Source organism: Oncorhynchus nerka, linkage group LG13 (genome assembly GCF_034236695.1).
Source record: "Oncorhynchus nerka isolate Pitt River linkage group LG13, Oner_Uvic_2.0, whole genome shotgun sequence".
Taxonomy (NCBI): domain Eukaryota; kingdom Metazoa; phylum Chordata; class Actinopteri; order Salmoniformes; family Salmonidae; genus Oncorhynchus; species Oncorhynchus nerka.
Genome location: NC_088408.1, coordinates 87,025,048 through 87,045,441, shown reverse-complemented (window position 1 = coordinate 87,045,441; position 20,394 = coordinate 87,025,048). Strand labels below are relative to the sequence as shown.

General features: G+C 42.6%; 1 protein-coding gene across 1 annotated transcript in view; it reads left to right on the top strand.

The window, feature by feature from the left end:
• Window positions 1-18,380, top strand: part of LOC115140321 (growth hormone receptor-like) — a 79,979-nt gene extending 61,599 nt beyond the window's left edge. Inside the window, exons 9-10 of the mRNA XM_029678652.2 lie at window positions 11,268-11,491; window positions 11,791-18,380. Coding sequence (XP_029534512.2) covers window positions 11,268-11,491; window positions 11,791-12,640 — 1,074 coding nt within the window. The 3' untranslated portion in view covers window positions 12,641-18,380. The remainder of the gene's footprint in view (window positions 1-11,267; window positions 11,492-11,790) is intronic.
• Window positions 18,381-20,394: the final 2,014 nt, after the last annotated feature.

Here is a 20,394-nt window from a genome sequence, read left to right as displayed (position 1 = left end):
CTCGTTGTCAGGCTCAAAAAGGCAAAAATTTGCCCAGACGGCCACCAAATTTTCAAACCTTGTATTGGTCGGCCTGTTGCGTGCTTTGGTGTGTGTGTTCCCAAACAAGGACCAGTTGTGCTCCGAGGCGGCTGATGTTGGTGGGATTTGGAGGATGATAGAGACAACAGGGGAAAGAGCCTCAGATCCACAAAGTCCCTACCAGGTGGCTGATGAGATATGTTGGCAAGACTGCCATATTGCATCTCCATCCCAAAGCCCTTGCTTGGAAGTGTACTTTGCCAGACTGCCAAGAACCTTGCCCTCATCCAGGACAAGGTGGCGAGACATGGTAGTGATGACACCATTGGCCTTGTTGATCTCTGCACCAGACAGGATGCTTTCCTCTGCTTGGAGCAACAGTGAAGTGGGCAGGGCAGTACATATTTCTTCTCTTACATCTGCAAGCAGAGTCTGAACATCAGACCAGACAGGATGGCATTGTCTCCCTCAATCCGTGCAATGACAACTGCTACCGGTTTCAGGAGTTTCAGGCTGCTTACCACTCTCTCCCAAAATACATCATCCAGGGGGATCCTCTTGATGGGGCTGTCCATATCGTCAGACTGTGCTATGGCCATTTCTTGGAGAGACTCCTTCCCCGCCAGGAGACTGTCAAACATGACAACACCACCCCAATGGGTGTTGCTGAGCAGCTTCAATGTGGTGCTCTTATTCTTCTCACTTGGTGCTCACCAGCACCAAGTGAATCTGCTACCTCACCAGCAACCTGGTGAGATAGGTTGCTGCTATAACTTGATGACCCTTCACATACCTAACCATTTCCTTGGCTCTCTTGTAGAGTATATCCATTGTTTTCAGTGCCATGATGTCCTTGAGGAGCAGATTCAATGCATGGGCAGCACAGCCAATGGGTGTGATGTGAGGGTAGAACAAGCAGCCTTGTTTGGTCTACCCATGTTTGCAGCATTGTCTGTCACCAGTGCGAAAACCTCCTGTGGTACAAGGTCATTAATGACTGCCTTCAGCTCATTTGCAATGTAGAGACCGTTATGTCTGTGGTGCCTTGTGTCTGTGCTCTTGTAGAATACTGGTTGAGGGGTGGAGATGATGTAGTTAATTATTCCTTGCCCACAAACATTCAACCACCCATCAGAGATGATTGCAATACAGTCTGCTTTCTCTATGATTTGCTTGACCTTCACTTAAACTCTGTTGAAATCTGCATCCAGCAAATGAGTAGATAAAGCATGTCTGGTTGGAGGGGTGTATGCTGGGCGAAGAACATTCAGAAATCTCTCCCAATACACATTGACTGTGAGCATCAGAGGTGAACCAGTTGCATACACAGCTCGAGCAATACATTCATCACTATTTATCTGACGATGTTCCTCCATTGAGTCAAATAAAAATATTGATTCCAGGAGGACCATGAGCTGTTGCTATCGATAAGGTGTCTGATTAATAATTTTCACCTCAAATAGAAGTAGAGGGACTTTTGTCAGAGGTTGCTTATTGTGAGCACTGAGGGAACTTTATGCACTTGGCCAGATGATTCTGCATCTGTGTTGCATTCTTCACATATGATTTGGCACAATATTTGCAAATATACACAGCTTTTCCTTCTACATTTTCTGCAGTTTAATGTCTCCACACATCAGATAGTGCCTGTGGCATTTTCGTATAAACATTTTTTTTAAACATTTTTTTAAAACCCAATACAATTCCATGTACAGGTAAATAGTTAAGCAGTTAGATTAAACAACTGCTTTGTTGATACGTATTTTAAAATGAAACATGTATGGAAACAGGTGAATTACACTCCTCGGTTAGCAGGCTCAAAGCAAGCTAAAACCCACATGGTAGCAAAAAATAACTAGCAGAAATTGTTAACAAGTTATAAATTATTTAAACACACTGCTGTAGGCTACTATTTACTAGTTAACAAATAATAATGTATGTCATAAAATATATTCACCCACCCAGTATTGTAATCAAAACTTACCAGAAAGCATGTAGTCCTTGGCTCCGACAGTGTAGTAGTGTGGGCTCAATAGCATCTCATTAGTGTGCAAGATCTTGAGAATCCGCTGTACATGTGATGGAAGAGTGCACTGTGCATGCAGAGGGTTGCAATTCCATTGAATTGGGGATAGTTTAACCAAAATATGCAAAAAGACCTACATTTGACTTGTGTATCCCACTAAAAAAGGTAAACTGTTATAAGCTAATTTTTTTTGATGAATTTAAGCAATATTCCCAGGCTTATCTTCCCATGGAAAATTTCCTGAAATTTCCTGGAAAGTTTCTGACCCTTTGCTACCCTAATGGAGAGTGATAATGCCAGCATAGGAGGAAGTTGAATGTTTCAGAGGGGAAAAGTGTCTTCAATACACAGGACTGCTGTATAAAACATAGAAATGTGTCCTTACACACTCAACATGTTGCACATTATCCCCGTCATACACGTTACACTTCTCATAGCCACATACATTCACATACAACATCATGTATTTATTTGACTTGTTTTACCTAGAGCCAGAATTGCAATTGAAACATTACTTAAAATACGTATTCTCTTCTTTTTTTTTTTATACCTGCTTAAAACACAAATACACAGTTGAAGTCGGAAGTTTACATACACTTAGGTTGGAGTCATTAAAATATGTTTTTATTTTTTATGTTTCTGCTGCTAATGAGGGTACAGAGCGTATTGTTGTTTTTGATCAAATAAAGGAAACCTTAAGACAGTGGGACCAAGAGGGGTGTATGGTTTTAGGGGGGACTGGAACTGTACAGTGGATTTTACTGTTGATCGCACCGCTGAAGAACCTCACCTGCGGTCAGCCACTTGCCTGTCTGGTCTATTAACTGAGTTTGAGCTTTCTGATGTGTGGAGAGTAAGGAATGCAACAGTTAGACAGTACACATGGCTAAACGTTCATGAAGGTCGTGTCAGTGCAGCAAGGTTAAACAGGTTGTATGTATCTGATCACTACTGTAGTAGGGTTGGAAGGTTAGACAGGTTGTATGTATCTGATCACTACTGTAGTAGGGTTGGAAGGTTAGACAGGTTGTATGTATCTGATCACTACTGTAGTAGGGTTGGAAGGTTAGACAGGTTGTATGTATCTGATCACTACTGTAGTAGGGTTGGAAGGTTAGACATGTTGTATGTATCTGAGCAATACTGTAGTAGGGTTGGAAGGTTAGACAGGTTGTATGTATCTGATCACTACTCTAGTACAGTTGGAAGGTTAGACAGGTTGTATGTATCTGATCACTACTGTAGTAGGGTTGGAAGGTTAGACAGGTTGTATGTATCTGATCACTACTGTAGTAGGGTTGGAAGGTTAGACAGGTTGTATGTATCTGATCACTACTGTAGTAGGGTTGGAAGGTTAGACAGGTTGTATGTATCTGATCACTACTGTAGTAGGGTTGGAAGGTTAGGGTTGGAAGACATGGTGTCACTACTGTATGTATCTGAGCAATACTGTAGTAGGGTTGGAAGGTTAGACAGGTTGTATGTATCTGATCACTACTGTAGTAGGGGGTTGGAAGGTTAGACAGGTTGTATGTATCTGATCACTACTGTAGTAGGGTTGGAAGGTTAGACAGGTTGTATGTATCTGATCACTACTGTAGTAGGGTTGGAAGGTTAGACAGGTTGTATGTATCTGATCACTACTCTAGTAGGGTTGGAAGGTTAGACAGGTTGTATGTATCTGATCACTACTCTAGTAGGGTTGGAAGGTTAGACAGGTTATATGTATCTGATCACTACTGTAGTAGGGTTGGAAGGTGTGACATTACTCCTGTAGGTTTCTCTGACCACCATATTGTTACTGTTGATATTCACTCTCCCTGTCCACGAAGGTCATCATCTTACTGGTATTTTAATGTTAAATTGTTACATGATGTCATGTTTTGTGGCAGATTTTTGTTGTTTTGGGGGAAATGGAGGGTTACAAAAGGTAATTTTGAGTCCTTGAGACATCGGTGGGAGGTTGGGTAGGCCCAAATACGTTTATTTTGTCAACAGTATACTGCTCTGTCTCAAACTGAAGTTAAAGAGACTATCAAGGCCCTTGAACAGGACATCAAATCTATTGAATTGAAGCTGCTCACTCAGAACGACCCTGGACTAGTCATGAACTTACAGGACAAGAGACATGAACTGAGGTCGTTTCTGCATGAAAGAGTGATTTCTACTCTGCCCTCTATAAGGCGGAGGATTGTAACTCTCTGTGTACTGAACAGTTGTTACACGGTCTTCCTCAATTGGGACCTGAGCAGAGAGTCGCATTGGACTCTGACATTACACTACAAGAGCTGTTCACAGCAGTTATGCAGCTCTCAACAGGCCGAGCCCCTGGCATCGATGGTTTACCATCTGAGTTTTATAAGCACTTTTGGGGGTCTATTGGGGAGGATTTTTATGAAGTGGTGTGTGAATCTTTTCATGAGGGTTCTCTTCCTGTATCTTGTCAACGTGCGGTGCTTTCACTGTTGCCAAAAAAGGGGGATTTGGCTCATAAAAAAATTGGAGACCTGTTGCTTTGCTGTGCGCTGAATACAAAATTGTTTCTAAATGTCTCTCAAACAGGTTGAAAGAGTATCTGGGACTGTTGATCCACAAGGACCAGTCCTACTGTGTACCTGATCACTCTATTGTTGACAACTTGTTTATGATAAGAGATGTTTCAGACATTTGTAAACTGTCTGATGTAAATGTGGGTTTACTTTCTTTGGATCAGGAGAAGGCTTTTGATCGTGTGGACCACCAGTATTTGTTTAAAACAATGAAAGCCTTTGGGTTTGGGGATGTTTTTTTTGTCTTGGATGAATTTACTGTATGCTGGGGCCTCGTGTATGGTGAAGGTGGGGGGTGGTTTGAGTTGCCCAATCCCTGTCCAAAGGGGCATCAGGTAGGGATGCCCAATTTCAGGGCAGTTATATGGCGATTGAACCAATGCTTTGTTTTTTAAGAGCGAAGCTTACTGGTTTCTCTGTGGCAGGTGTAATGAAGGGTCCCACGATAGCACTGTCTGCGTATGCAGATGACGTGACAGTTTTTATTACAGGGGGTGAGGATGTTAAGGTTCTCTCAAATGCTTTAAAGGTGTATGAGGGGGCCTCCTCAGCTAGAGTCAATTGGGGAAAGAGTGAAGCGCTATGGGCAGGTCAGCTTCAGATGGGGTACGCAGAGATGGGATGAATGGGATGAGATGGGAGATGGGATGAAGACTTAGATTTTTTTTCTAGGCTCTGATGTCTTTCAGAAAAAGAACTGGGAGGGTGTATTGGAGAAAGTGTGTGCCAGACTGTCAAGGTGGAAATGGGTGCTGCCCCCGCTGTCTTATAGGGGAAGGGTCCTGGTAGCTAATAATCTTGCTGCTTCTACCCTGTAGCACAGACTTATGATTTTGCAGCCACCAAAGGGTCTGATACAAGAGCTTCAGAGGAACCTTGTCAATTTCTTCTGGTCTGGACAACACTGGATTAAAGCTGCAGCCCTGTACCTGCCACTGCATGAGGGTGGGCAAGGCCTGGTGGACATTTCCTCTAGGATCATGGCTTTCCCACTTCAAGCAGCCAGAGACGGTTCTAGCTGGGTCAAAACAGCCTACACATTGATGAGGAGAGCGGGCTGTTTGGGCTTAGACAAGCACCTTTTCCTCTTAAAGCTGGAGGGGGGTGATTTGCCTGGCCTGACTCCATTTTATGAGTGTGTTATGCAGGCTTGGAGGGTTCTTGTCAAGTCCCGTAATGCCTGCACGCCACCAGTCCTGTGTTCTGGGTTCAGCTAGCCTACGTTCATGCCTGTTAGGTGTGGGGTGTACCAAGATGGGTCATCTGATGCGGAGGTCTGTGACTCTTTGCCAGTGCTTCATCTGCAGTATGTGACTGACACTTCCAATTCTGATCGGTGGAAGGAGGGTCTGGATTGGAGGGTCTGGATTGTGTTTCCTGCACTGATTGCTAGTGCTGCGGCGAGGGCATTTGAGGAGGACGTGGGGATGCTGCTTTCCTTCGATACCCCGGAGCTGGGGGAGTTCAAGGAGGTGGGAAAGAAGGCCATGTACAGAATATGTGTAAATGTGTCCCATGCCTCTTCCCTGGAAGGGGTGAAATCGACGAGGTGGGCGGGTGTGCTTGGTCCAAGTGCCTCCCCAAAAGGCTGTTGGCGATCATTATATAAACTGCCTATTGATAACCTCCCATGGAGGATAATACATGGAGCCATAGTCACCAATATACATCTGGTACACCTGGATCCTACTGTTGGGGAGGGGTGTCCATTCTGTGTCTGGTACACCTGGATCCTACTGTTGGGGAGGGGTGTCCATTCTGTGCTGAGTCTGAAACTCTGGCACATCTGTCCCAATTTGGTTGGGATGATTGACCTGATCACTAATTGGTTCTCAACGTTGGGAGAGGTTCTCTTCCCAACTGTATATATTTGGGCCAAAGTACAGGTTCAGTCAAAAGGGTGTAGTTGTGTTGCTTAATTTTGTGTTAGGGGCAGCAAAATTAGCGATATGGAAGACCCGAAAGAACAGTATTCGGGGACAGGGGTCTGTGGATGTGGTGGGAATGTTGGAGGGAATGTTTTCAACGAGACTAAGTGTTGAGTTTGCCTATTATAAACTTGTCAACAATATTGATCTGTTTTTGAGTATATGGGGTATTCAGAGGCTGTTGTTTAGTTACTGTGGATGAGGAATTGGACTTGTGTTTTTAATTTATGTGTAACTGGTTTTGTATGAGTATTTATTGTGTGGTGGGCTCTCTCTCTCTCTCTCTTTTCCACTCATTCAAAGGCTTTATTGGCATGGGAAACATATGTTAACATTGCCATAGCAAGACGAGCTTCAATGCCATACAACACTCCTTCCTTCCTCTTAAACGCTAGTAAAATCAAATGCATGCTTTTCAACCGTTCGCTGCCTGCACCCGCACGCCCGACTAGCATCACCATCCTGGATGGTTCCGACCTAGAATATGTGGACATCTATAAGTACCTAGGTGTCTGGCTAGACTGTAAACTATCCTTCCAGACTCAAACATCTCCAATCTAAAATCAAATCTAGAGTCTGCTTTCTATTCCGCAACAAAGCCTCCTTCACTCACGCCACCAAACTTACCCTAGTAAAACTGACTATCCTACCGATCCTCGACTTCGGCGATGTCATCTACAAAATAGCTTCTAATACTCTACTCAGCAAACTGGATGCAGTTTATCACAGTGCCATCTGTTTTGTTACTAAAGCACCTTATACCACCCACCACTGCGACCTGTATGCTCTAGTCGGCTGGCCCTCGCTACATATTCGTCGCCAGACCCACTGGCTCCAGGTCGTCTACAAGTCCATGCTAGGTAAAGCTCCACCTTATCTCAGTTCACTGGTCACGATGGCAACACCCACCCATAGTACGCGCTCCAGCAGGTGTATCTCACTGATCATCCCTAAAGCCAACACCTCATTTGGCCGCCTTTCCTTCCAGTTCTCTGCTGCCTGTGACTGGAACGAATTGCAAACATCGCTGAAGTTGGAGACTTTTATCTCCCTCACCAACTTTAAACATCTGCTATCTGAGCAGCTAACCGATCGCTGCAGCTGTACATAGTCCATCGGTAAATAGCCCACCCATTTTACCTACCTCATCCCCATACTGTTTTTATTTATTTACTTTTCTGCTCTTTTGCACACCAATATCTCTACCTGTACATGACCATCTGATCATTTATCACTCCAGTGTTAATCTGCTAAATAGTAATCATTCGCCTACCTCCTCATGCCTTTTGCACACAATGTATATAGACTCTTTTTTCTTTTTTCTACTGTGTTATTGACTTGTTTATTGTTTACTCCATGTGTAACTCTGTGTTGTTGTCTGTTCACACTGCTATGCTTTATCTTGGCCAGGTCGCAGTTGTAAATGAGAACTTGTTCTCAACTAGCCTACCTGGTTAAATAAAGGTGTTCTCAACTAGCCTACCTGGTTAAATAAAGGTGTTCTCAACTAGCCTATCTGGTTAAATGAAGGTGTTCTCAACTAGCCTACCTGGTTAAATGAAGGTGTTCTCAACTAGCCTACCTGGTTAAATAAAGGTGTTCTCAACTAGCCTACCTGGTTAAATAAAGGTGTTCTCAACTAGCCTATCTGGTTAAATAAAGGTGTTCTCAACTAGCCTATCTGGTTAAATGAAGGTGTTCTCAACTAGCCTACCTGGTTAAATAAAGGTGTTCTCAACTAGCCTATCTGGTTAAATAAAGGTGTTCTCAACTAGGTTAAATGAAACTAGCCTACCTGGTTAAATGAAGGTGTTCTCAACTAGCCTACCTGGTTAAATAAAGGTGTTCTCAACTAGCCTACCTGGTTAAATAAAGGTGTTCTCAACTAGCCTATCTGGTTAAATAAAGGTGTTCTCAACTAGCCTATCTGGTTAAATGAAGGTGTTCTCTGGCCTTGGTTAAATAAAGGTGTTCTCAACTAGCCTATCTGGTTAAATAAAGGTGTTCTCAACTAGCCTATCTGGTTAAATGAAGGTGTTCTCAACTAGCCTACCTGGTTAAATGAAGGTGTTCTCAACTAGCCTACCTGGTTAAATAAAGGTGTTCTCAACTAGCCTATCTGGTTAAATGAAGGTGTTCTCAACTAGCCTACCTGGTTAAATAAAGGTGTTCTCAACTAGCCTACCTGGTTAAATGAAGGTGTTCTCAACTAGCCTACCTGGTTAAATAAAGGTGTTCTCAACTAGCCTACCTGGTTAAATGAAGGTGTTCTCAACTAGCCTACCTGGTTAAATGAAGGTGTTCTCAACTAGCCTACCTGGTTAAATAAAGGTGTTCTCAACTAGCCTATCTGGTTAAATGAAGGTGTTCTCAACTAGCCTACCTGGTTAAATAAAAGGTGTTTCTCAACTAGCCTACCTGGTTAAATGAAGGTGTTCTCAACTAGCCTACCTGGTTAAATAAAGGTGTTCTCAACTAGCCTACCTGGTTAAATAAAGGTGTTCTCAACTAGCCTACCTGGTTAAATAAAGGTGTTCTCAACTAGCCTACCTGGTTAAATAAAGGTGTTCTCAACTAGCCTACCTGGTTAAATAAAGGTGTTCTCAACTAGCCTACCTGGTTAAATAAAGGTGTTCTCAACTAGCCTACCTGGTTAAATGAAGGTGTTCTCAACTAGCCTACCTGGTTAAATAAAGGTGTTCTCAACTAGCCTGGTTAAATAAAGGTGTTCTCAACTAGCCTACCTGGTTAAATAAAGGTGTTCTCAACTAGCCTACCTGGTTAAATAAAGGTGTTCTCAACTAGCCTACCTGGTTAAATGAAGGTGTTCTCAACTAGCCTACCTGGTTAAATAAAGGTGTTCTCAACTAGCCTACCTGGTTAAATAAAGGTGTTCTCAACTAGCCTACCTGGTTAAATAAAGGTGTTCTCAACTAGCCTACCTGGTTAAATAAAGGTGTTCTCAACTAGCCTACCTGGTTAAATAAAGTAAATAAAGGTGTTCTCAACTAGCCTACCTGGTTAAATAAAGGTGTTCTCAACTAGCCTACCTGGTTAAATAAAGGTGTTCTCAACTAGCCTACCTGGTTAAATAAAGGTGTTCTCAACTAGCCTACCTGGTTAAATAAAGGTGTTCTCAACTAGCCTACCTGGTTAAATAAAGGTGTTCTCAACTAGCCTACCTGGTTAAATAAAGGTGTTCTCAACTAGCCTACCTGGTTAAATAAAGGTGTTCTCAACTAGCCTACCTGGTTAAATAAAGGTGTTCTCAACTAGCCTACCTGGTTAAATAAAGGTGTTCTCAACTAGCCTACCTGGTTAAATGAAGGTGTTCTCAACTAGCCTACCTGGTTAAATAAAGGTGTTCTCAACTAGCCTACCTGGTTAAATAAAGGTGTTCTGCCTACCTGGTTAAATAAAGGTGTTCTCAACTAGCCTACCTGGTTAAATAAAGGTGTTCTCAACTAGCCTACCTGGTTAAATAAAGGTGTTCTCAACTAGCCTAACTAGCCTACCTGGTTAAATAAAGGTGTTCTCAACTAGCCTACCTGGTTAAATAAAGTTCTCAACTAGCCTACCTGGTTAAATAAAGGTGTTCTCAACTAGCCTACCTGGTTAAATAAAGGTGTTCTCAACTAGCCTACCTGGTTAAATAAAGGTGTTCTCAACTAGCCTACCTGGTTAAATAAAGGTGTTCTCAACTAGCCTACCTGGTTAAATAAAGGTGTTCTCAACTAGCCTACCTGGTTAAATAAAGGTGTTCTCAACTAGCCTACCTGGTTAAATAAAGGTGTTCTCAACTAGCCTACCTGGTTAAATAAAGGTGTTCTCAACTAGCCTACCTGGTTAAATAAAGGTGTTCTCAACTAGCCTACCTGGTTAAATAAGGTGTTCTCAACTAGCCTACCTGGTTAAATAAAGGTGTTCTCAACTAGCCTACCTGGTTAAATAAAGGTGTTCTCAACTAGCCTACCTGGTTAAATAAAGGTGTTCTCAACTAGCCTACCTGGTTAAATAAAGGTGTTCTCAACTAGCCTACCTGGTTAAATAAAGGTGTTCTCAACTAGCCTACCTGGTTAAGGTGTTCTCAACTAGCCTACCTGGTTAAATAAAGGTGTTCTCAACTAGCCTACCTGGTTAAATAAAAATAAAGGTGTTCTCAACTAGCCTACCTGGTTAAATAAAGGTGTTCTCAACTAGCCTACCTGGTTAAATAAAGGTGTTCTCAACTAGCCTACCTGGTTAAATAAAGGTGTTCTCAACTAGCCTACCTGGTTAAATAAAGGTGTTCTCAACTAGCCTACCTGGTTAAATGAAGGTGTTCTCAACTAGCCTACCTGGTTAAATAAAGGTGTTCTCAACTAGCCTACCTGGTTAAATAAAGGTGTTCTCAACTAGCCTACCTGGTTAAATAAAGGTGTTCTCAACTAGCCTACCTGGTTAAATGAAGGTGTTCTCAACTAGCCTACCTGGTTAAATGAAGGTGTTCTCAACTAGCCTACCTGGTTAAATGAAGGTGTTCTCAACTAGCCTACCTGGTTAAATAAAGGTGTTCTCAACTAGCCTACCTGGTTAAATAAAGGTGTTCTCAACTAGCCTACCTGGTTAAATGAAGGTGAAATAAAAAAAATAAAAAAGACAGTAGATAATAAAAATGTCCAGTAAACATTACACTCACAGAAGTTCCAAAAGAATAATAACATTTCAAATGTCATGACTGTCCCTCTGTCACACCCCATCCAGAAGGGAAAGCTGGACGAGCTGAACTTCATCCTGAGTGGAGCTGGTATGGGGGCTCTCCACTCTTACCCCCCGGACCTGTACCAGGACGTGCCCTGGGTGGAGTTCATCGAGCTGGACGCAGACGAGCCTGAGCCTGGGGAGAAGGACAACCAGAGCTCAGACTCACAGAGACTGCTGGGTCACAACAACCACCACACAAACCATGGCTGCTTTCATGGCCTCAGGTATAGGATGGAGCAGGCTTTGTTCAGTGAAACAATTCTGAAATTATACTAGGAAAGTGTCAGTCTACAGGAGCCTCTTTGCATGAAGCAGCGTTAAAGTAGCTAGCTATGAGATCTGGAATGGTACCTCCAGGTAACTCTCTCTCCCCTTCGTCTCTCTCTATTTCCTCCTCTCTCTCTCTTTCCTCCTCTTTCTCTCTTTCCTCCGCCCTCTATCTCTCTTTCTCTCTCCCCCTCCCTCTGTCCCTCTCTCCCTCCCTCTGTCCCCCTCTCTCTTTCTCTCTCCCTCCCTCTCTCAGTATCCCTGATGATGACTCTGGCCGGGCCAGCTCCTATGGTCCAGAGCTGCCTGACCAGGAGACCCTGATGTTAATGGCTGCCCTCCTGTCCTGCCAACCCAACAAAGTTGAGCCATGCTTGGGGAACTGTAGCCACTCAAGCACCCCATCCCTAGATGTGCTGGAGGTCCCATGCCCCGGGCTCCAGGCTCCAGACTTACCTCCAGAGGGAGGGGAGAGGCACCTGGTCCAGACCCAGCTGGGAGGCCCTCAGAGCTGGGTTAACATGGACTTCTATGCCCAGGTCAGCGATGTGACGCCCACCGGAGGGGTGGTGCTCTCGCCAGGCCAGCAGGTCGGAGCCCCGGAGAACACTCCAACAACAGAGAAGGATAAGAAGGGAAAAATGGAGGGAGGAGAGGAGGAGAGTGAGGAAGAGGAGGAGAGGAGAACGAACAAGCTGAAGTTTCAGCTGCTGGTGGTTGCTCCTGAGGCAGGGGGCTACACGACAGAGAGCAGTGGCCGGCAGATGAGCACCCCTGACCCCTGCTCACCTGGGGAGGCCTACCACACCTTCCCCCCACCTTCTGCCGAGAGCAAGCCCCACCAGGAGGCCTATCTTCCTGCTACCACCCTCCTAGGGGACTACCAGTCCCCCTACATCCTTCCTGACTCCCCCCCTGCTCAGTTCCTCCCCCCTGTTTCGGACTACACTGTGGTTCAGGATGTTGATTTCCAGCACAGCCTTCTCCTCAACCCCCCTTCCCCCCAGAGGTCCCCTACCTGTTCCCCACAACCTCCCTCCAAGCCCCTGCCTGTCATGCCCATAGGGTACCTCACCCCAGACCTGTTGGGCAACCTCTCGCCTTAAGAAAAACTACACCACCCAGGAGGCCTTGGGGCGTAGAGGTTGGAGGCCACTTGTCAGGAAGTCAATAATCATCACAGACAGCCTTGTTCTACTTGATCAATGCTGGAAGCCAAATATCTCACGGGACAGACTCGACAACAAGCATTGTCGTTTGTTTGAGAGTTTGCTTGAAGGGAAGCTGAGGAAGAGAAATGTTTAGTTGTTGTGTTTGGCTTATATGAGTGACTGGAACTTGAGGAAAGAGCTTCTGTAAAATTGGCCTTTCTGGTTTGACAGAGCTTAAAGTAATACGTGAACAAATCTTACGGTGTTCTTTCTGACTAAGACTGAGACACCGAAAAACCCACAGTCTGAAACCTTGAAATGCACGGTTCTCTAATATACACACAGATACACTTATGCACCATACATACACAGACAGACAAGCTCAGACATGGTTCTAGTTCTATGTTACCTGATACTTCAATATATCTGTTGTTTGACTGATGAGGTGCAATGTAAACATTTGCCTTGCAGACACACCTAGTCCCACCTTAATGTATAAATATCTACGTTTAACATATACATATTTAATACTCTAGCTTGTTGGTTTAAGTCTTAATTTGACTGTAGATGGATCCAATAACAACATGTCTGGGAGAATAACAAGCACATCTACTTGCCATTTATACAAACACACCAACTTTAACATCATCGTTATGGCCTCATTAATTGACAGAACACTTGAGTGTGCTGTTTGTCAAACTTAGTCACTGCTCGCTGTAGCGCTATTAGTAACTACGGTCATTCATTTTGCGCTCTCATTATTTTGCTTAATGGCATATTTTCATGCTTATATTTCTCTTGCATTCTTTTTGCAGCAGAGTCATCTAATTATTACCAGACTGAGGTCAGTTTTTAACACGGCCATTAGACGACCTGTCTGCACTCACTGTGACAACTCAGACACCGGTCACTATAATAAACAGAGAACAAGAAAACCCGTAACACCAAGCAGATTTCACTTACAGCATAGACTTAATTCTCACAATATAGGAAAGACTGCTTTTATATGTTCTACTTTCTGACTTTGCATTAATTGTAAATGCAGGGACAATAGAGCTCCACAGTGGAGGTGTCATAATAACCATAAAACCTAGTGGTCAAACAGGGAAATAGTACCAATCATTCATTTTCCACCATAGGGGATTTTTAGAAACACTTAAAATAAGGGTTGTGTTTCGTGTAGGCTTTCCCTGGCGTGGCGTTTTGATAACCTTGTAAATCTCTCACGGACAAGGTGACTTTATCAATATATTCAGATCTATTCACGCTCAGAATCGAAAAATGCTAATTTATGTCAAAGTAGACATGCAAAACTACAAATCCCTGCAAGCTCCTGCACGTCGTCTCCAGCTGACACCTTTGCTAACAGATATTGTGTCAATTTAAAATTTGCACAAGACAGTTCATAGAATTCTCTGTTTAAAGAAATGTTGCCAATATATTCATTACTACATTTGGCTAACAATGGTTCATCCAGAGATTCTCACCTTTGCCTAGATTTGGCAGTCTTGTCCAGATCATCATGGCATTTGTAGTTCTTTATGATAGTGACATTAGCATGAATTAGCATTTCATTTTTGTGCAGGTAAATACAGGTAAATATATTGATAAGACACCTTGTCCTTGAGAGATTTATATGGTTCTCAAAATGTCATGCCAGGATAAACCTACACGAAACACAGCCCTTAAGTTGACCTATTTCTAAAATCCCCTAAGGGAAAGATTTATGGTGGGAAAATGATTGGAATCATTTCCCTGTTTGACCACTAGGTGTTATGGATATTATGACCCATACTGTGGTACTACTCTATGACTGGAAATGTGAAAAGGGGTAGTTATAATATTTTTCTGTTTCTAAATGTAATGTGCTCTCGCTTGCACTTTATAATGATAGTAAAATGAGCTCCTTTTGATGTAGTGAAATATGTACTTAGTAGCTCAGAGCTTTCTATACGCCCACAACCTTACAAACATACCCAGGCACACACACACACACAGAAGGGGAAAGGATAGTATCCACTCTTCTTTTGAGCTGACACACACACACTATCGTAAAGGACAACAACTGACTGTGAACGGGAAATGTAACATTAAAACAAAGAACACATTATCATATTTGATTCATCTGCATTAGTAATTCCAGGTGAAAGCTATGATCCCTTAATGATGTCACTTGTTACATCCACTTCAATCGGTGTAGATAAAAGGGAGTTAACAGGTTAAATAAGGATTTGTAAGCCTTGAGACAATTCAGACATGTATTATGTGTGTGTGCCATTCAGAGGGTGAATGGGCAAGACAAAAGATTTAGGTGCCTTTGAACGGGGTACGGTAGTAGGTGCCAGGCGCATTGGTTTGTGTCGAGAGCTGCAACGCTGCTGGGTTTTTCACCCTCAACAGTTTCCTGTGTGTATCCAGAATGGTTCCACCACCCAAAGGATATCCAGCCAACTTGACACAACTGTGGGAAGCATTGGCGTCAACATGGGCCAGCATCCCTGTGGAATGCTTTTGACACCCTGTAGAGTCCATACCCCGACAAATTGAGGCTGTTCTAAGGGTAAATGGAGATTCAATGTTATGAAGGTGTTCCTAATGTTTGGTAAACTCAGTGTACATGTATTATCACTCAATTTGCTTAAAGTCTGTATTTTGCATTAGTATGTAATGTTTCCATGTATTGTGATTGTTGTTTATACTTCATGCTGTTTTTGGTTGTTTTGTTTTAGTTTTCTACCTTATGCGCATTGAGCGTGGACAATACACACTACAAATGAAATATTATTATCATCATCAGAAAGATGATCTTGATCCACAGGAGAAGCATCAGCTCCAGAGGATATGTGAGGAGCTGTCCCACTGAACCAAAACTGGCTGAATCAACATTGTTTCCACGTCATTTCAACAAACAAATTCAATGTGATTACTTTGAGTCAGTGTGGAAAACTGATTGGATTTGCGAAGTTTATTTGTATAACTGGGATCCATTCAGCCTGTACAAACTGCATCATAAGGACTAAAAGCCTCTCTGTAAGTGCAGGAAATCTGTGATTATTTTGTGTTCACTACAGGAACTCTTGAACTTGACGATTCGCATGGCTTTATCACAAATACAACAGCATAGAATAAGCTATTTTAGATCGAAGCTGTGACACAGCCCTTGCCAATCAAACCTTAAGACCAGGTTTCTGAGGTAAATATGAAACATATATTATGCCAGCACAGCAAGAATGTTCACTTGTGGATTCATCTATTTAACAATTAATGAATGATAACTGTTTTTAGACACATGCTATCGTTCACAACCTGTGCAAATGTGCCTCTCTCTTTTTCTCTCTCTGCTACCAGCATGTAAACATTGGAAAATAAATGTCTTAATATATCTCTACTAGTGCTGTAACAACTACTGTATTATGTATGTTGTATTTTGTCTTGTTACTAGTCAGAAGTATTGCTGCTCGGCACGTTTCCTGTCTGCATTCAGCCTTGCCACGGGCTTATTCAGGCGGGTGTAACTTCATAGAAGGTTGAAATAGAAATGCATTATCATGGAACAGACATTGTTCTATGTTGTTTAGTAGAATATGAAAGCATTGGAATCAGCTCTATTCATTGCATTTCTATATGCAACATTCTAAAACTTTGCAATTAACTGAATAAGCCAGAGGTGTCTATGTGTATGTACACTATAAGGAAAGCTCTATCAGATTATTTAGACAAGTACTGCTAAGGTTTAGTCTGTTGGACGTTGGTAAATGTTTGTATAGTGGAATGTGCAATGCGACATGGACGTGGTTTGTAGCATCCAAGGTTGCTATACCCAAGGTGTAACACTTTACCTTACACCCAAAGTCATAACACATTATGGCATGGTCATAACCTGTCATAACATGGTCATATCACTGTCATGACCCATAGATTTACACCTGTTGTGACATATTATGCATTATTTTGTGGCTGGTTCTGACACCTACATAAGTGTCAAAAAACACATTTATTCAAATTAGTTTTTTCCATGCCAAATAGTTTCCTTTCTTTGAAAGTTTTGAATCTTAAATTATTTTTTGTTGTTGCAATGAATTCTTTACAGTAATGTTTTTTTTATCAGATTTTAATTAACTTGAAGAAAATACACTTCATGACACTGTCATGAAGCATTATGACCATCCTGTGTCATTTTACTTGGACTAAGAAAATACACTTTATGACACTGTCGTGAAGCATTATGACCATCCTGTGTCACTTTACTTGGACTAAGAAAATACACTTTATGACACTGTCATGAAGCATTATGACCATCCTGTGTCACTTTACTTGGACTAAGAAAATACACTTTATGACACTGTCATGAAGCATTATGACCATCCTGTGTCACTTTACTTGGACTAAGAAAATACACTTTATGACACTGTCATGAAGCATTATGACCATCCTGTGTCACTTTACTTGGACTAAGAAAATACACTTTATGACACTGTCATGAAGCATTATGACCATCCTGTGTCACTTTACTTGGACTAAGAAAATACACTTTATGACACTGTCATGAAGCATTATGACCATCATAATCATATAAGCCTCGTACATGTCCTAATGTCAGATACCAGTCAAAAAGAGAGTGTCTTGTTCGCCTCCTGCCTTGGAGGTAGGTAATACTGTGGACTCGTAGGCTGTGGTGTAATGGAATGTGTTGCCTTGTGTGGTACAGTAGGTTTTGTGGGTTTTGACATTCTTATGTAGGTGTCATAACCAGCCATAAAATAACGCAATATATGTCACAATGGGTCTAAATATATGTGTCATGACAGCGTTATGACCATACAACATGTTATGACGCTGGGTGTCAAGTAAAGTGTTAGCATTCAAGGTTACCAGACATTTGTTTACCATTTGTGTCAGTAATTTTGCCAATGTACCTTATGTTAAATTGAATACTAATGTGTCAATATTAGCTCAATTATTTGTGCTTTGGAATATTAGACACTGTATGAATTAGGCTGTTATATATACATATTTTGTATTTCAGACGAAGTCAAGTCTGTGAATTAGTCTGTGAATTATCTATCATGAATGCATAGCAAAGTCTGTTTTAAAATTGTATAAGAATTGAAGATGGAGACACCTATTGCCTTGATATTCACTACAAAGATAAGATAGTGTGTTTTGATCCATCAGCCAATAAGAAGCTTTCCTACAGAGTATTTTGTATATGGTGATACAGTATAGATATTGTAGCACAAGTATTATTTCAAGATATAAGCCAATATCTTAGTCTGATCGTGCTGTAACTAAACTCTATATTGTTTTTGATTTTTGTACAATCCCATGTCATCTGTGTCAAAGGGTTGTCGTAAGTGTTTCATACGTTGACAATTAAAGAGCGAGATGAGCAGGAGGGTACTACAGCTATGAGTTATAGTTCTTTTTAAATCGACATGAAGCGTCTGCATCAGCAGACCAGAGCATCGACGCTACAGGCTCAGGTTATGTTTGTTTGTTTGTTTGTTATTTTTAGGCTGAAAGTGTTGAGTTCTGGGATTTATTTTGGAGTTGATTGGCTATACACCCAGCCTGATGAAATTTGACAGGGTCTGGTTCGAGGGGTTTCTGAAGTTCTGCTGCATTTTTTTCTTTCCTGTTTTCTGTTCAATATCTTTCAAAAAGATTCACAATAAATATATATCTTTGTCGGTTAGGTATTTGTACATTGTTGTTGATTTCTCAAACTACTTAAAAAGGTCATGCCTGAGTGTAGATACTCTGATTTAAAGGCCAGAATGCATGGGCCATTAAACCTTCTGATGCAGAATGAAATAGGAGCGTGATATTCCACATTTTAGGTCACTCAGGATGAGTTCACAATGTGCCGTGACAGTGGAGGGTGTTGATTCAGTAAATGCTCTACACAGCAAGGAATAAATAGTGTGTGCGTTTGTCCATGCATCTGTGTGGGTCTCTCCGGCACTAAGTGGATCAGGAAGCATCCTGGAAGCAGCCCTGTGTCGAGAGGACAACAGATTGGCCAATTAGACAGAGCCTGTGTACTCAGCTGCTCAGTGTGGGGCTGATTGGATCAGAGAGCCAGCCACTCACAGGTCTGCGTCCCAGGACATTGCAGGTAATTACCCATAAGTCACTGCTCCCCCTGTATTGGATCTTCAGGCCAATTACGCCCACGCTATCTGCCCACACAGCACTCGTTTATTGCCTCTGCTTGCTTGTTGACCTTCTTAGAGGAGCAGTCTCAATGGTTATTCAGCTCCATTGCAGTGAGGAGTTGCTGTCTAGAGACGCTTCTGGAATATGCTTTTTAAAGGTGGAAGAGGATGCCTTGACCCCATTACATAAACTCCTAAGTACACTGAGTGTACAAACACCTGCTCTTTCAATGACCGACTGACCAGGTGAAATCTATGATCCCTTATTGATGTCACCTGTTAAATTCACTTCAATCAGTGTAGATGAAGGGGAGGAGACAGGTTAAAGAAGGATTTTTAATCCTTGAGACAATTGAAACATTGATTGCGTGTGTGTGCCATTCAGATGGTGAATGGGCAAGACAAGATTTAAGTGCCTTTGAACGGGGTATGGTAGTTGGTGCCAGGCGCACCGTTTTGAGTGTGTCAGGAACTGCAACACTGCTCATTTTTTCACGCTCAACAGTTTCCCATGTGTATCAAGAATGGTCCACCACATAAAGGTCATCCTGGCAACGGCATGCCAGTGGTCGAAAATGTGTCATTGATGAAAGAGGACAAAAGAGACTGACATGAATTGTGCAGAGCAACAGACGGGCCACAGTTAGTCAACTGACAGTCCAGGACAACATTGGTGCCCAAGGATGCAAACAGGAATAAACAACTCGTCGTACCTTGATACGAATGGGGTATGACAGCCGACGACGGAGTTCCACTTCTTTCTGACAAAAAAACACGACACTGGGGTTACAGTGATCCAAGATGGCGTAGCAGTAAGTCGTCCTGTCGCCCTGTCCCTTGTATATATCGTTTCTTTTTAGTTTTTTACATATTTTTCTTCGCATACCTCTTAAAAAACATTTTGCTAAACGCAAGCTTCCAAATACTCTCCTGCAACCCGCCTCACCCAATGTAGCTATTTTTCCTAAAGTATTTATATTTACCTCGGAACCGGAACCCCTCAACTGAAGCTAGCCAGCTAACCACCAGCTATGCTAGCGGTCTTCAGCTAACCGGTCATCAGCTAACCTTTAGCCCGGAAAGCTCTCGCCAGTTCGAACAATGCGACTCTAACCAGAGCATAACGGACCTATTTATTTTTCATCCCCGGATTCCCACCGCAAACGGAATATTTTTCAGCTGGATCTTCACAACTAGCTATCTAGCTAAACCGCAACCCCAGATGATTACTCCTGGCTAGCGTTTCCACCCACTTAGCTTGAAGCTAGCCCGGCCAGAGCACCTGTAGCATACTCCTGGGCTACAATACCCGGGCCCACGACCGGTCTATCGATGTCACCGCATGAAGAGGAATAAACAGACTCACCCCATCGCGACGTCCCCCAAAGGCTAACTCTCTAGCCCTCGCTATCTCCCTGCTTGCTAATTCGGCCTGCTAACTGCTAGCTTGTCTAGCTCCGGTCCGCTAACTGCTACCTTGTCTAGCCCGGGCCTACGAACTGTTAGCTTGTTAGCACAGGCCTGCTAACCGTCTGAATCGCCGCGTCCCAA